The 18338-nt window shown below is 37.0% G+C and overlaps 1 protein-coding gene across 1 annotated transcript in view; it reads left to right on the plus strand.

Annotated features, from left to right (window-relative positions):
* The window catches only part of Galphai (G protein alpha i subunit), a 53606-nt gene that overhangs the window by 23156 nt on the left and 12112 nt on the right, over nucleotides 1-18338 (plus strand). The window contains exon 5 of the mRNA XM_081747376.1: nucleotides 3948-4136. Coding sequence (XP_081603502.1) covers nucleotides 3948-4136 — 189 coding nt within the window. The remainder of the gene's footprint in view (nucleotides 1-3947; nucleotides 4137-18338) is intronic.

The following is an 18338-nucleotide window of genomic DNA, read 5'->3' on the forward strand; positions in this document are numbered from 1 at the left end:
GCGTTGATTGATTTTAACGTCCCTTTTTAGCAGGGAGGATATATGAGACGTGGACCTACTGATTAACATGGAATCCGAACCACATGAGCTTCCGCCGGAATCGAATCCGGGTCTCCCACGCCAAAAACGTGCGTTAACACTAACCGCTTAGCCACGAAGGAGCTCATATACCGAGAAGCAGTTTTTGGCAATCGATTCAGCTTGCCGAAAATAGCTGTCATTTCCGTTCACCCTCTGTTCAAACCGGAAGTGGTTCGGATTACCCTTTTTAGTTTCAACATTCATCGCCATAGAACAAAAGTGCTAATAGCGACAAACTGTTTTCTGCAGTCGATTTAGGGTACAAGATATTATATAATCACAACCCGCAACACACTGCTAATGCTGAAAGTGGTTTAAATTTATTAGTACTTCTGGTTTTAATACTGATTTCCACAAAGCAAAATCTGTAAGAAACTGAGAAGCGATTTTCTTGCGTCGATTCAACGTCCAAAGAGTATGTTCCGTCTCCTCCCTTAAAACTCGATTCAAAGCAAAACTGGTTCAAATTAACGATTTTTGATTTCAACGTTTATTGCCATAGAACAAAAACAGTAAGGGATAGCGAGCATTTGTTTTCTAATATGGATTCAGCTTCCGAGGAACAGGTTCTATCTTTGATCTCATTAGTCTGTTACAGTCAGTATGATAGTTATAGATGTACTAGTTCAAGTTCGAGTACTTATTGTATTTGGATAGTTTGGAAATATACCGTAGTTTTCCACTGTGAAACGAAACACAAAAAATAAACCGTGTATATATTTTCATAGGAACAGACTGGAAAGTTAATTTTCATCTCTGCATTCAGAAATAATGAATATAGTTTTTAAAAGAATGTTTTAAGATGGTGTTTCAATACATGGCAATTAGTAAGACGAAATATACCCGCCCAAGTCCTAGTATAAGTCAAGTAGGTGCACGTCCTTAAAGATTAATTTAAATTCCTTATAAGTTTATTATACTTCTAAACTATGCTATGCATAAGTGTCGGAAGTCCTACAGAACGTCTTTGTCCCTCCGTGCATCTATCTGTCAACAGGCATCGAAGCTAAAGTTGTAAGAGATGTCGAGAAGTGGTTTTTCGTACTCGATTCTGCGTCCCCATAACAGGCTCCATGTCTTCCGTTAAGTCTCTGTTTAAACCGGAAGTGGTTCAAACGAGACATTTCAGGTTTCAACGTTTATTACCATAGAACAAAAATTGTAACAGATAGCGAGAAATGGTTTTTGAAAACTATTCAGCGTCTCAAGACAATCTAACATGACCATCCGCTGCATTGTACCAAAGTCGGAAGTGGTTCAAATTTACTATTACTTCCGATTTCATTGAGTAAAACGGTAAAGAGATATCGAGGTGCAGACTTTTGAAATTTTTTCAGAGTCCCAATAATAGGTTGTATCACTTCTATTAACCCTATACTCAAACTAAAATCGGTTGAAATTAACGATTTCCAGTTTCAGTCTTTATTGCAATAAAACAGAAACAGTAAAGCATAGGGAGTAATGCCTTTTCGATATGGATTCCACGTCCGAGGAACAGGTTATATCTTTGGTCTTATTGTTCTGTTGCAACCAGTAGCTATAGATGTTCTTCCTCAAGTTTGAATATTGAATTCTCATCGTTTGGGCGATTACCGTAGTTTCACACTGAAATGAAACTTGCTTTTTTCAATATGTTAATTGATAAATTATATCTTTTATTATAAACCATTTTTTTTTTTTTAAAGTTTAAAACCATCTTTCTATTTTCACAAATGTAATTGGGGCATATTTAGAGCACGCAGGAACATGTTGATTAAATTTGCTGGTGCATTTTTAGCATTTGTCCAATTGTTTAAATCCGTACTAGACGCAATATCTCGCTCACATTTCTCGCGGCAGTATTCTTTTCATATATAGTGGTGATTTTCTTGACCTGAACTTTTTAAGTTTGCTAGAACCGACATAAACCTTGATTGAAACAAGAGATCTATCTAGTTATTCCTATGAACTGCTGATTTTAAAGAAAACAAAGAAAGGCGATGCTTGGCATGTAAGCAATACCATAGCAAGATAAATTAGAGATTTAACGAGAGCAAAACAAAAGACTCCCCAAGCAAACTTCAGTGCGTTTATTTTTATCATGTCTCTAACATTAAGAAATAGATATTTTGCCTAACACCCGGTCTCTAGTTATTACACAACCTGGAACTTCATAAATGTTCATTACTGAATATATGGTATATTGCCATTAATTAGACCGATAGTTATAAAATGAACGGAAAATAGTCTTCATTGAATGTACAATTTTGGTTGGAATGCCGGTAAGAAAATGTCCTTTAAGTAGGTCAAGAAGGAGATGAATAGATAATATAAAGCAAGATCTAAAGGTGAGTAACTGAATTGTATTAACATAGGAAGAACTCAATTGTCGAGTTTTGTTTCTGTGCTGTTGAACTTCAAGATTCCTTAAGCCATAGAATAGTTAGCTCCAATGCTTCGAAATTAGCCTGTTTGTGGATTCGCTTTTTTTTTTTTTTCTTTAAATCAGTTTTTAAAGTAACAGAAAAGGAAGAGCAATGTATACTTATAAACTTTGTAGTGATCTACTGTGAAAGAAGATGTGAAAAGATGTGTATGTTCCTGTAATTTGATTGCTTTTCGAGCGATGATGTAATTGATTTAAAATTGAATCAGCTGGAAAACCAGCATCAAGGTTGAATTTATCTAGTTGGCTTTGAAGACAATACATAATTAAAAAGACACACATTTTAAAGTAATGAGCATATTGACCATATCTTCTTAAATCACCTTTTGCAGGGGCGAATGATTAATTTTGTACGCTTTCCATAGATTAGAGCTTTGAAAAACTAATTTTTCCACACTTTTCTCTTTTTTCCTTCTTTTTTCTTGTTTGGTCCACTGGAATAAAGCATTTGGTGTTTCCTTCATCATCTCGAATAACGGTATATATATATATATATATATTAATATGAATATGCTTAATAATAATAATACTAACTGTAGCGTGCGTGTTATGTTTATCTCTTGATATATTTTAAGAATTATTACTCCTGTTCTTCCCCCACGAAGCTGTTTCAGTTATACACTTATAAATTTAAGTGTTTTGAAGGTTTTTCTTCAAAGTGATTATTTTCTGTTTTCCTATATGATATAATTGTATTTTATATCTATTTAATATGGACAAACCGGTATGAGTTTTTAGCATTAGTTTTTCAGCGTATTTCGTGACTGAAGAAAAACTGAACGAATTTTAGAACTGTCTCATAGAAATAAACAAAACAGACATCATAAGTTTTGTAAAGTTAATGGTGACATCCCATACTTTTCACTGTTATGTACACAGAAAAAAAGAAGTTAAAAAAACGTACTTATACCAAGTCACGAACATGTTATTGCACGAGGTTTCTAGCACATAAGAAGAACAGATGACAGTTACAGAAAAACAGAACGTTATTCGTTATTTGGTATGAATGCCAAATATACTGTGTAAAAACTTAGGTTATAGAAAAAAAATGCAAATTCTCATTGCCAGTTACTAGTTATTTATGATATGCTCGGAAGGCGATGTCATTGGTGTTGAAATAACACGCAAGTGTCTCGCTACAGTGGTAGTCATTTTGAGTTATTTTAACACCTCGTCTTTTGCTGTGTATGTGATTTAGACATTAAATTCGCTAGAGCGAGTGTCATGTTTAAAGGATTTGTATAAGTACCAGATTGTGTCACTATAAATAATTGAGTAGAAAATTTAAAGTATCTGTATAATTCTTGAAGATATGCTGAATGATAACTAGAAACTATTCCTTACAATACAGTTTATGAGATGTTGGTATGATATACATGTATAATCACATGCTTGTTTTCACTGAATTGATATTGATGTATGTATGTGGTTTATTTTACAGGATACGATTTAGTGCTAGCTGAAGACGAAGAAATGAATCGGATGATAGAGTCTATGAAGCTCTTCGATTCAATTTGCAATAGTAAATGGTTTGTTGAAACTTCAATAATTCTGTTTCTGAACAAGAAAGATTTGTTTGAAGAGAAAATAACAAGAAGTCCTCTCACTATATGTTTTCCAGAATATGCCGGTAAGTAATATTTTGTAAATCGTCTAATTTATGAGTTAGCGACATGATTTGATTGAGTTTGACGCTAATCATATGGACAAGCATAACAATATAAGTGTGATAATTAAGATGGTTTCTGCCAATGTTAGGGATAAATTGTAGTATGGATGTTAAATTCGCAATCCTGGAAACATCCAATATCTTCTGTTAAATTTCGTAATGGCAGTATATAGTGATAATCTTATTCTAGCTTCCCAAGTTTACAAACTTTTGTTTAATTTCATAAGTTGGTATGTCCTGTTTGCATTTCTACATATTAAAAATAGTTTGACATAATTTTGCTTCTAGTTGTTTTGTGATTTATTTATGTTATTTAAAATATTGAAATAATTCTACATATTGAACGTTTATTAGTTCATGTTTGGCAAACGTTCATTTCCACATATGTATATATAATAGTTTTCATAAAATATATTTAACATAAAATAATATATTGATTATATTTTGGATATGTTTTGTTTAAAAATGTTATGTACGGTCCCGTAAGACTTCTGTACCGTTCTGAAATAAATTAATGTTTCTTTTCAGCTGATATTTCACAAATAATCAGACATTTTAAAATTATATTGTTCGGAAATGAGTGACAGTGCTTTGATATTTTAACGATTTGCTGTTAACAAACCCACTTCTAAGGCGAGAGTAAACAATCGTCAATCGTACCCTGCCTTCGTAGTTCATCTTTTAGAAAACAATAATTCAATCATACTTTAACACAGATTAAGTCTTCTATATTTTTGTTAGGGTTAAAAAGCACATATCTTTCTGTGTGTTCTTGGAATTCCAATCGGATGATTTCTTTCCTGGTATAGTTTCGGTAACCAATCCTGTTGCCACCAGCTATTCCTTTTTAGTGAATCCTACAACGAAGAAATGAGAGTTCTTAGGAGCAACAACACAATAGGCAGTGGAACAGCTGGCTGCTGGAGAAAGGGGAAACGCCAGTTTGGCAAGCAAAAATAACTAATAGGAAAATAGTATTAAACATTGTTTTCAGTTGCTTTAATTTGAATCCCTCTTAGGTTATTTGGAATTGACTCGAATTCTTTTTCCTTTTCGTGTATACAATATGATAACTGTTTTCATGGAAAAGCAGTCGACATACTTTTTAGTTTTTTTTTTTTTTTATATGATGGTATATTTTTGTTGTTATATGTTACAGAGGAATGGGGACTCAGCGACAAATTACTTGCTTCCGGTTCGATCCTTGGTCATGTAAATTCGTGGGTAACGACACCGTGTCAGTGGGATTTCTCGAGGTTCTTCTTTTGCTGCCACTTTTTTCTTCCACCAATTCTTCCTTATCATTCATTTTCAATAATCATAGTCTCCTTTAATCTATATGGCATGCCTGCGAAACGTTAACTAAAGATGTCCTTTCCTTTTTTCATGCATATGTTGGTGTATTAACAAAAAAGAAACCTAATAAGACCATCGTGCCGGCACAATAAATTGTGTACAAGATCCAACCCTGCCATCAGTTGTAATTCGTGCTCGAGTAGCAGACGTAGTCCGCTGTTCCAACGCTTCTGCACACCCCCACCATTTAAAATAATGAGCATACTTAAACTGAATTGACAGTTATATGTTAACCCGTTTTGATTACTCTGTATAAGATGTTAAGAACCAAGAAGTACGTACATGATAACATGAGAGTTTCAATCCGTTGTTTACACACTGTTTTTTTAAAAGTATCTACATAGCGAATGGGGACTTGCATTACTAAAGAGAACAGCAACACAGCCCCCGCATGAAACAGTAGACAGCTAACAGATGGGTGGTAGGGATATAAGTTCCTATCAACTTGGCTGAGATAGACTTTAATGTTTTTTCTAATAATATTAATGTCCTTCAAGTTGTATTTTGGTAAGTCAGAAACTGGAGAATCATGATCTTTTGCGTCTATTATATGTTCCTTCATTCTAGTTTCTATATTTCTCGTAGTTATCGCAGTGTAATAACTGTCGCATTGACAAATGGCCTGATAGACCCCCAGCATTTACAGAGTTGTTCACAAAATATTCTTTGTAATCTGTAAAACGCTGTTACCTATTTATGGACGATTTGCAGCTAAATTGAAACCTAATTTTCGTCATGTCTTTGTTCAGAGTGAATGACAGTTTAAGCCAATATGGAAAAGAAATGCACTTATTCCTAGACTATATGCGTGTAAAGGGTCTTTCTTAATTGTATAATCTACAACAGAAAAGCAAAAGCGGTAGTTAAATGAAGAGATTATGTTACATAAAGCGGAACTCCATTAGTTCTGCAAGAAACTGAGTTTTTTAAACTTATGTGCTTTGGATTCTACGTTAAGCTGTAGACCCCGTCTCATGTAACCTCTGTGCTGAATGGGACACTAACCACCAATCCAAACAGGCAAGAAGCCGGCTTTGTATTAGTAGAAAAGCTTCATCTTGGAGAAGCTTACTTATTTGCGTCTCTGCTTCACATAATCAACGAAACAGAGTATCAAAAACATACCATGATTATCCTTTATCGTGCATTCAGTTTGAGATCATTGCTTGTGCACTTTCAACATCCGTCTCTTGAAATTTACAGAATTCTTATGAATGTTACTCAGTAAAATTGAACTGCAGCGGAATGATAGGAGAAACACGCACCCATGTACCGGCAATTATTGTGTCTTTGCATTCACCTTAGAAAGTTTAAAAATGTACAAATAATTATCTAAATAATTAACCCCAGATTGTTACGGTGTTGGACCAGCATTAACTTTAGTACAGCTTATAGTGAACCATTCTTCATGTAGTGCAGCACTTAGATACATTAGGGATAATGGAGGAGGAAACCTACCCTGACATACTGCTCTAAAACTGGCCATAGACATTCAGTGATGTTGAAGTCCATTCTGATGTTCATCATCATGTTTGAACAGGTCTGACCGTACTGGTGCATTATCATTTGGAAAACTCCATCCTTGTTATGGAACGTTTTTACCATATGGTGCCCCTGGTCACCTAAAATGTCTACATATTCACTGGCTGTAACTCTTCCTTTGAGAGAATAATAAATAGAACCAACGGAATACCTTGATATTGCAGCCTACACCAACGCAGAACCATCGATGTGTTTAACGCAGCAAAGAAGCAGTTCGGAGCATACGCATCTCTAGGCGTTCGCTATACGTAAACACGGCCTGCTGTTAGAAATAGGATTGTGCAAACATACCTTTCCAGATGATGATCGAGTTCTTTAGTGAATCGTGTTGCATTAGCCTCACAATTCGATGTGGGAATGTTCATTATTATTGTGCGATCCTCCTCACCTAGTCTTGCTTTCCGTCCATGATTCGTCTTTTCTGGTAGTGTCTTGCCCGAGGTTTGTATTCCGGCATCACTTTGGATATATTTGGTTTAACTAACCAACATTTGCAGTTTACTTTCTTCGAAAACCGGAGAGGTCTCCCATTTTCCACCACCAACATCTGGCCTGTTGCATATACCGTACGAATTTTTACTACTTTCTCATGTACTACTCACTGTCACCGGAAACAGCACAAAAAAGACAGGCGAAGTACACGAATGTTGAGTGTTAGTAATTCAAAATGTTTTCGTGTTACACTACAGGTGTGCTTCCATTATTTTGATAACTATTTGTATGTTCCAAAATTATCCTACACTGTCTTCTTTATCTCCACTTGTTAAAGTTATGAATCGCTGATTTTGTGTTATAGAAATATTTAATGCACCAGCTAGCTTGAACAGCTTTTACACTGGCGTATTTTACATTCGGTGAAACTCAGACACTTTTTTAGCCTTCAATTTATTGTTACTTGATAACACTGAAATGTGTCATTGCACTTCTTCAGATAATGTATAATTCTGTTTCAATTAAAGTAAATTACAAACTCAGCCTACTTACCGAAAATCGTATGACTAGGAACCTATGGCGTGGTCCTGTAGGAAGCCACACCTTTTGAGTGCGAGATATTGTTCTTGGTACTGCCACGTGGAATGTTCCTGTACAATGGTCTCTACAGTGCCAACTACACTCAGTTTGTAAGTCTTGATGTGGTTCGAGGCCTATGTAAATGTCCCGCTCTTCATTACTTCGGTTATATAAGAATTTATGGAATATTCATTAGTGAATTTTGCTGAAGATTTCGTGCTCTAGCAACATCTGTAAGTTCATTAAACCTGTTTATTGAATTTTCTGCAATTGTTTATATAAAACCCTTTTTGAAAAATGAAATATTTGGTAATGCAATAACAGTAACTGTCTCTTTAGTTAGGAATGGTCCTAAAAGTACATGTGTAGTACGCGAACGAACAAAAACAGTAAGAGAACTGAATATCTTATCCATTGCTTTTGGTACTATAATCAACGTCCTCTGCTCAATTTGACCAATAGCTTTTTTAGAGTGTCGTTTATCTTCGATTTTGATTTCATTTGATTTTGAGTTTAGCATCTCTATCAGCAGCGAGGCTATATTGTATGAGACGTGAACCTACAGCTTAACGTGGAATTGAACCCGGGTCTCCTTATTCAGCTTTCAAGACTGCGTTAACAGATATGACATTCCATCTGGTTCGAGCGAGTTCCTCTGTTTACTTCACTAATACAAACATGTTTTACGGCAATACTATGTAAAAACGCGCGTACTGTGGAAAATTAAGTCAAGTTAATGCATGTTGTCTGTGGGTAACATCGAGCTACAAACTGATTCACAGGTCCGCTGACGCTTCCCAGCATGCAGCGTTAAGCCTTAAACTTAGCGGTTTTTCTTCAAGAGCTACACTTTCGAACACCTTAATTATTACAGTTTTTATTCAGCGTCGTGTGCAGGCGCGTTACCATTAGCTACTAGTATTTAAGCATCTAGCAGCGATCAGCTTGAGATCTACTGAAGCCAGAGGTTCTTACGGCCTTAGAGATAAGTGAGAACAATGGACTGTTGTTCATATAAATTAAATAATAATAATAATAATAATAATAATAATAATAATAATAATAATAATAATAATAATAATAATAATAATAGAAAAAGCGTTTCACTGCACAGAAAATTGTTCCAAGGAGCTAATTTCACTAAAATTGAAGTAATATTCAAATTAACATAAAATAAAAATATTATAAAATGGCGCACAACAGGACGAATGACTATGTTCAGGAATAATACTTTTCATTCTCAACTCTGTGATAAAATATAAAACACAAATATTCAAATATCATGTTGTAAACACTGAAAAGAAAATAATTTGGTAATTTTTCATAACTGTTTGTTAAGTTCACTTCTGCAATCGTGACTTAATATCATAATAAAAGAAAATATCACCAAACACACGAATACTGAAAATTATCATAAAATTGTGCAAACATTGATAATAAACCAAATAAATCTTCAACTTAGATACTCGTTAAAGAATTGTATACTGTATAAAATTTTGTAAAATACACACAAACAAAATGATTTATATTGAACGTTAGAATGATTATTTATTTGTAATATATTTCAGTTGCAGTTCAGGGCAGAGGGCACGATGGCTCAGTGGTAGAGCGCTTACCTCTGGTGCGTAGAGTCCCTAGTTATATTCCCGGCCAAGTAAGCTTGTGGTGAACAACAATGTGTTCGTGCGTTTTCTCAGGGTACGCCCGTTTCCTCACACATTCTCATTTCACCACTTCTTCCATCATCATTTACTTAGCCTAAATGGCATAAACGTGGGATATTAAACTGAAAGATTTTTTTTTTTTTTATTTCAGTTCAGTTCCACTTCAAATTTTGATGATAAATTGTTCGATGATGGTAGTTTGGATGAATAACCGAAAAATTGTTTACCAATTCACAGTTTACACACAACTGTTAAGGTGCAATTACACTCCAGTAGACCAAATCTGTACGATACTATTCTTCGTTCACTCTCTTTCCATTGAGTGAACATGGGAACAGATTCTTTCTTCTGCCTTGCACTTTTCTCATATGTGCAAGACGAATATTCCACAGTAGACGATCAAACTATAATTATGTCATAAACACGACTTGATGCATTGTTAGGCTTGCGATGCTTTTAAAAAGCATATAGCTGTTTCAGTTTGTCTGTTTGTTAATAAAATTTTGAACTTCGTAAAATTACTAAATTGTTGAGTACTATGCAGCAATAAGAACTGAATTTATAATGAAAAATATTGCTTCTTATTAGCTCAGTACACTAAAACTTTTAAATAATTTAGATACTGAACTCGGGAGTTGCCAATAATTGTGGCAATTATTATTATGTCAGTGACTCTGGGAGAGTGTGTGCGACCTTGTCACGGCCTCATCGAGGTAGGTAGTAAAAACTGCCGCCCCTGCCGGCGGAGGTGAGGTTTCGGCTATCCTCCGAGGTCGTACCCGTGGATCCGGGAGATAAGACCACGTGGTATCCAAACACGTATTAAAGGGATAGTTAGTGTGTCCGAAGAGGGGGGAGGGAGCGACGGCGGATCCAACGCCCTACTGGGAGAATGGCATAGGTACAGCCCTCAAAGAGTACTTCGTGCGTGCTCTTTGGTCCGGGATAGGGTACTTGTATCCTAACGCATACTTATATTTCAAAGAGTAAGAAAAGTAGCGGAAGTAATACTCCATTCCAGGTTTTTCTAGTATCGTACTGGTTGCAGGATCCACGACCCTACCAAGGAGCCGCCCCTCCCAAATGGCCATTGTCTTGATTGATTGCTTGAGGTTTAATGGGGACGTCAGTATCGAGGCTATTTGTCTGTCTCGAAACCATTGTGTTTAAAGGGAAACAGCCTACATCAACCATTGCTTCTGGTAATATACGGTGTATTTCTTCCATAAACAGAAGAAGTTCTGTATTGCTTGAACGGCCCTACCGAGTGAGGGTGTGATGGTCCATCCCAGTGGCTTACACATACCATTGGGTTCGTAAGGTAGCTTAGCTACAATGCGTACGCTGTACCTAAATACGTTAAAGATAAGCGGCTCCTTATTGCTTGGGCGAGCCTACAAGGTGAGATCTCCGATTCCCAAATGAACATGTCTGCTTGCAGACGGCTTACATTGGTCATTGGCTTTGGTAATGCATGTTGTACCACTACCGTAATTAGAGGAAGTCCTGTATTGCTTGGACGATCCTACCGGGAGGGGAATGTCAAGTTTATTGCCTGCAGGGGGACAGAACGGTGACTGGGAAAGAGTACCTATCCCAGGTATGTGCTAACGGTTTCTGATCCCAGTAGAAGTGAAGAAGCTCTGCAGGATGGAGGCTGGTATCAAGCTCAAATGATGACTTAACACGTACCATTGGATCTAGATGAGATACGGGAGTATCTCGACGTGTGCACAATACCTCTACGCGCACAGGGGTAACCAGTTAACGAATTATGGTAGACTCGGCCAGGATTGAACAAGCCCTCTTGATCATGCTTGGGGCTCCCGGATGGGTTGGACTCTTGCCGGACTGTGATCATAGCTTGTGTGAGGCGTGGGATTCGATAGCTTGTGTGAGCTTACCCCAGGAATCTGGGTAACGGCGAGCATGGGCGGGAGGTGAGCTTGCCTTGACGCTCTGGTAGGACCTGACTCGCTAGCAGGACTGCCTCGACCAGTAGGTTAACTGGTACGCACTTACGACTTCGGTTTGGCCGCGCAGTGGACGTATGACACTACTTTAGAAATAGGGGATACATCGCAACCTGCGAGTCAAGGTAAAGGGGGACACTTTGATGATGCACTGCGTGCACGAGAACAAAACATCCAAGGTCGGGGAACTACGGGCTGGATGCATCTAGCGGGACTGGTCCAAAACGTAAGCCGAACTACCGAAGCAGATTTCGTAAGGTGTGCGATGTTTGAGAGTAGATCATTTTCATCTAATATACTATGAGGGTTTGCGTCGATCCACATACGACTGTTCCGACTATTAATTACATCGTCTTGTAAAACAGACTTCGTCTTGGTAAACATATAACCATGATGCAAAGAGTCTGCCGAACAGCGCTACCCTAGCCATTCACAAAATACAATACCGTGTTCGAAGTCAGCTGGGCTAAGGTCTTGAGCTCTGTAGATGATAGGCGTATAGTTGCTGTTCATGTAATACTTTATAAACAGAACTTTGCACAACTCGCATTTCGTGTGCTAAGTTTAGAGTACTTGACGGTTATTTTGCAACACTATTAAGTGCTGCTTCTATGAAGTCGGGAATTCTGGTATTTTGTCTGCTTCTTTGGTCGTAAAAGTGATTACAAATGTCCTATTTTCGATAAACAGAGGAAAAGTCTAGAGAACATGGAGTACTTTGGATGTCTCCTATGCAGATTCCGGTTCCGATATACACTAACGACTGCGTTACTGTTTTCATTACCCTGTCCATACGTAAAAACTAAATCTGTGAGTTCTTCAAGAATACATTTCATTTTAGTGATGTAATCACTCTACTACAGACTACACAGAAGAGAACTTGTAGGTTAACCACTGAACTACCAAAACGCCTTTTTCCAGTGGCGAGAACGAGGTACCTCAGAATGTAACTGACAAGAAGAGGGCGTAAACTCTCACAATTGCAGTGAAGAGGGCGTGTTGACGCTGTTACTATGTTAAGTTTGTACACACGTGTTTAGGACCAGTGTTGTGTGTTTGGTCATACTCCAGACTAAATCCGTGATATGAACAATGGATAAGACAGTTGTTCATATATATTTTTTGACTTTCCATTACATAGGCCCAGCTTTTGAAATAAAATCTTTACAAGTTTAACGTCCCATGTGTATGCTTTGATTTTGTAAAGTACAAGTCTTTGGCAGCGGTTATACTAACCCAAAACTGTTTAGTGTCAATATTTCCCAGCAGGCTCATGCAGCTGTTTAGTATATCACATGTTCGCGGGACAGAAAACGTTCCTAACAAATAGCATTACGTAATGACAACAAAGTGAAATAAGGCAATTGTGGTTTGCAAGTCTAAAAATACCCTACTTTCTTGTGGACTGTCCTTGTGCAGCCCCTGTTCCTGATTCATATTTACGTTAACGATAACTACAGGCTCAACATTGTGTAATATTTTCTTTGACCGAACTTTTACCTGGCAATTTTTTTCCCAGTTATGGCTATTTCATTATCATTTGGCAAAATTTCGGCAGGCTATAGTCCGGAACTGACACATTTTCCGACAGTGGGTTTTCATCAGAAACTGACTCATCTGTCGTCCATCATCCCTGAAAGTAGTACCCTTATATCGTGCCTTCAAGGTGTTCTTTCTTTTCTAGCACGACGATTTTATCATTGTTGCCCGTGATGTACATGTTTCTACTTAAAATAATTACAGTGAATATCCTACTTTTGTATGAGATTAACTTTGTACCGCTCCTGTTCTCCGTCCAACTTTACATTCATGGAATCGTGATCCGGTAATTCTTTCTCGAATTATTGACATTTTTTGTATCATTCCTTCAAAGTTTCGGCTAACTTTAGCCCAAAATCGACGCATTTCCGGACAATGATTCTCTATCTGAGTATTCTTTTTTTATCATTGCCCATCGTCCTTGAAAATAGTATCCAATGTCATGACGCCTTTAACGTATCCATTCTTTTCCAGTTACACATTTTAACCATTTTTTTCCCACGATGTCGTACATGTTTCTGCTTGGAACAAGTACAGTAAATATAACGTATGCTTTCTCGTCGTATTTTTGTATGAAACAGGTGGAATATCATACTTTTGTTTGAGACTACCGTTGCGCCGGCTTTGCTCCTTATCTATTTTTACATTTATTGAATCTATAGGTCAAACAAAGAAATATTACCGTTAACCGCATCTTGATCCGACAGTTCTTTCTTTAGTTATAGACATTTTTGTATCATTCCATGAAAATTTCGGCGGGCTATAGCTCAAAACCGACACATTTCCGGGTAGTTGTTCTTTATCTCAAATGGCTTCTTTTGACGTATTCCATCACCTCTTATAGTCTTACCGAAGGGTGTTCTAAAAATGTCGCCCACGGACCACACAAGACTATTCTGCAGGTAAAAATAAAGTGAAAATGCTATATAATGGTATATCCTCCGGGGCGTACTACAACCACTATAGAGAACGAGAAATCTCACTATGTGGCAACGTCGTAGCTTGACTTTCAACTATTAGCATTGATCTGCAAACCTATCAAGCAGTTACATACATTCAGTTAAAGTCGGTAAACAATGATCGAAAGGAAATTGTATGAGTTATTGCATTAGTTGTATTTTAGAGTATCTGGGGATTATTTCGAATATATTGATTGGCTAATCGTTCGGATATGGAATACCATTCAAACTTATTAGGGGTCCGGGGGTCCTGCAAGCTGGGATCGAACAAGGGGTCCTGTGCTCTAGATACATGAAAATTGGTAGTTAAGAAGTAGGAATGGGGTAATAAAATAAGAATTAGGAATAAATGTAGCCTCTATAAAAGAATTGAATGTTCATAGCTTCATTACACATTCATTTGCACATGCCAGTTAATAAGGCATTTTTCATATAAAAGAAGCAAGTACTGGATATAGTAAGGCAGGGCTCATAGAAAGTCACTTTTTTAACTAAAAGTTACTTTTTTTTTTCAAGTTGGTCACTAAAAGTAACTTTAAAAAAAAAAAAAAATTGTCACTAAAAGTTACTTTTTTGGCAGGTAAAGTGACTTTTTCGTGTGATTTATGTTTTGCATTGGCAGTTTTCTAAGAAAAATATAAAAATAAATGGAAAAAGGCAGAAACTTGTTACTCATTACTCTTCTGAAAGTTTCAGTACTTCCTGCCATATGTAAAACTGTCAGCTTTATTCTCACTTCAGCGTTTATTCTTTGTAGAGCACAGTGCATGGTTGATGGATGCTTAAGCTCTCAAGGTGGGGTTGAGAACCCTTCTGTGTCTATTCTTTCTTCTATCATAATAGTCTATTAGTTTTCTCTCGTAATAGTTAACGCTCTGCTCAACGTTGTGTGTGTGTGTGTATTTGTGTGGTTATTATGTTCGTCTTGTTTTATGCTTCTTGTATGTTCTTCTTACGAGTAGGTGATGAATTTGAATATTTCATGACTTTGAGAACTCTCAGTGCTAAGTTAAATATAATGTGTGGGATGAAGAAATACGGAAATACGCCAGAACAGGTTCCACTTACTCAGAAGCTTCTTATATTTGCTAAGTCTGCTTACCGTAACTATAAAGCATACTTAGAAAACTTAAGAAAAGAGAAAGCTCAAAAAGCAGAAGTAAAGAAGAAACAAAACAAACAAAGAGAGAGGTGATGGAGAAACTGACAAAGGAAAAAAAGGGGCATGATGAGATTTTGGTCACTTTTTCGTGTGTTTTTGGTCACTTTTCAACTATTTACAAGAGACCAGACCAGTATGATCCTTGGTAAGGGGTAATATTAAGGGAAGACGAGAAACTACTGATATATTTCGTACATCAAAATTGAAACTGATACATCTGAAGAATTAATGTCTTGTTTATGCAGCAAAAGTTGATTTTTTCATGCATTAAGTATTTGGCGTAATTGTCGTCGTTATTTAAACTTATCTAATAACCTCAATTCGTGAATTTCCCTTCTCATCAAAGACGTGCTCAGAAAAAATAGAAAAGAAAAAAGAAGACCACAGATCTTGCCCATAAAATATACAATATAGCAAGTAGGGAAGTACAGTGGTGGTGGGCCCCGGAATTTTCGACTCCTCTCGAAATAAATTCCTGTACGTCTCTGATAGCAAGTATCCTTCTCGACAGCATTTAGTTGGATGATAAAGAGTCAACATTTGATCTTCGTCACCGTTATGTCTAAGTCTCCAGACTGCAGCTCACTGAGTCTTAGGTCTTATCTCCAGTTGATCTCCAATTGGGCTGCGGTGGCTCAGTGGTAGAGCGTTTTCCTCTAGTGCATGGGGTCCCTGGTTCGATCCCGGCTCGCGCCAAGTGAACTTTGTGGTGGACAAACACCGTGTGCGTGGGTTTTCTCGGTGTTCTCCCGTTTCCTCCCACTTTCATTCCACCATTTCATTCATTTCTCATAATCAGTCTCCTTTAGCCTATCCGGCATAACTGTGGGACGTAAAACTCAAAGATTTTATTTTTGAGATCTCATTTAATTTCATTTTTGGTCTTCAATTGTCTTAGGGTGGTGCGTTAACGCCAAAAATTTTATGCCTCATACTGGGACAGGAAGAGAGAATTATGCCACCTAAGACAACTTGCAAAAGAGCATAATGTAATGTGTGTAAAAACAAGTAGTAGTGTTGTGTACATCACGTGAAAGAATTTTGTTTATATGCCGTTAGATTTTCAATATTGAAACCGGAAATTGTAGTTTTCTACCACTTGGCGGCTATAGTAGAGAGTTCAATGTTATTTTAAGTTCTAATATGAGGAGCAACTAAGGTTTCTAAGAACATCTCAGTTCATGCATTCACCGACCGTCGCTTTGTGTCTCCTCCCTACTGCCGCATCTCCGCGCGTGCCCATCAGTTTCGTTCTGCTCTGAACTGGAATATATAGAATTATTGTTATACTGTAGCGACAAAATAGTACAGTTTGGGGCATATTTCTCACATCAATAATCGTTTTAAAGGCATATCTGTTTGCAGGCATATTATTAATCTGTACGCAAATATTTATACATGAGCCAAAGTAATAGCACTTTAGAATATATCACCGGGTTCGATTCCCGGCGGGAGCTCATGTGGTTCGGATTCCACGTTAATCAGTAAGTCCACGTCAAATATAGCCTCGCTGCTGAAAGGGACGTTAAGCTCAAAATCACCTCAAATCAAGTCTAAAATGTATCAGGGTATTTATTGTTTTAAGCAAGGGAGATGAAATAAATAATATTGTCAAGTAGACGACAGCTGAAGGCTATTCTGTTTAAATGGCGATTGAACAAAAACGATACTCTCCTGTTATTCTTGAAACTAAATTAATAAATAAAATGACAATATGATGTCAGCTTGCTACACCTAAATATGCAAATTACACGTTATTCTTTCACAAAAAGTACGAAACAATATATACTGTCTGTTCTCTTAATCTATGAGTTCGTAATGTATGCAAGTTACAATTTAAACACAAATTAGTATAAATTTATGTAAATAATAACATTATATCTATTTACTTTTATACATTTCAAAGCCTGTTTCAACTGGGCCGTCAAACATTTCAAAATTTGGAATGTCAAATATCCTGTTACTATACAAAGTGTATTTAAATTATCTTTTGAAAATATCATTTAATCTTTGCTGACTTAGCAAAAATTAATACTTTATTTACCAAAGACATCAATGAATAAAACAGCTGAAGCTGCTCATACGGATCATATAGAATACACTATCATCATCAAATTCTATAGTTAGTTTGGTAGCCGAGCGTGGCAAATCATGTTTAATGGGTACTTATTTTGTAAATTTGAGAGGTTACTTTTACCTGGCTCAAATATTATTGTATTCTACTTTTTATTTTATTTATTTATTTGGTCTAGGAATTAATTCGTGCGGTTGGTACGCACACATTGAAGCTGTAGTACAAACACAAACTACATAAATACCTTAAGAAAAATATTGTCCATCGCTAGCCACCACTTTCGCCCATCTGTCAGGCAATGTACGGATTCCGTGGCGAAAGAAGTCCTCATCCTTGGAAGCGATCCAGTCAGAGACACATGTTTCGATATCTTCTGAAGAAGTAAACCGCTGTCCAATCAAATCGTTATTCATGCAATCGAACAAGTAGTAGTCCGAAGGAGCAACGTCTGGTGAATACGGCGGGTGGGGTAAAACTTCCCATCCGACATTTTCTAAATAGGTTTTGACCGGTTTTGCGACATGTGGGCGAGCGTTATCATGTTGAACAATAAGTTTATCATGTCTGTTCTCCCATTCTGGTCGTGTTCTGGCCAGAGCTTGCTTCAAACGCATTAATTGTCGTCGATAACGTTCTCCATTCATAGTTTCAGCCGGTTGCAGCAGCTCATAGTACATCACACCTTTCATATCCCACCATATGCACAGCATAACCTTTGCACAGTGAATATCTCGTTTTGGTTGTGATGGACCTGGTTCACCTGGTTTCACCCAGGCCTTTTTTCGTTTAGGGTTCTCGTAATGGATCCACTTCTCATCACCCGTAATAATTCGATGCAGAAACCCCTTTCTGCTCTGTCGTTGAAGCAGCAATTCGCAAATGG

Source organism: Thermobia domestica, unplaced genomic scaffold, assembly GCF_964235325.1.
Source record: "Thermobia domestica unplaced genomic scaffold, izTheDome1.hap1.1 HAP1_SCAFFOLD_208, whole genome shotgun sequence".
NCBI lineage: Eukaryota > Metazoa > Arthropoda > Insecta > Zygentoma > Lepismatidae > Thermobia > Thermobia domestica.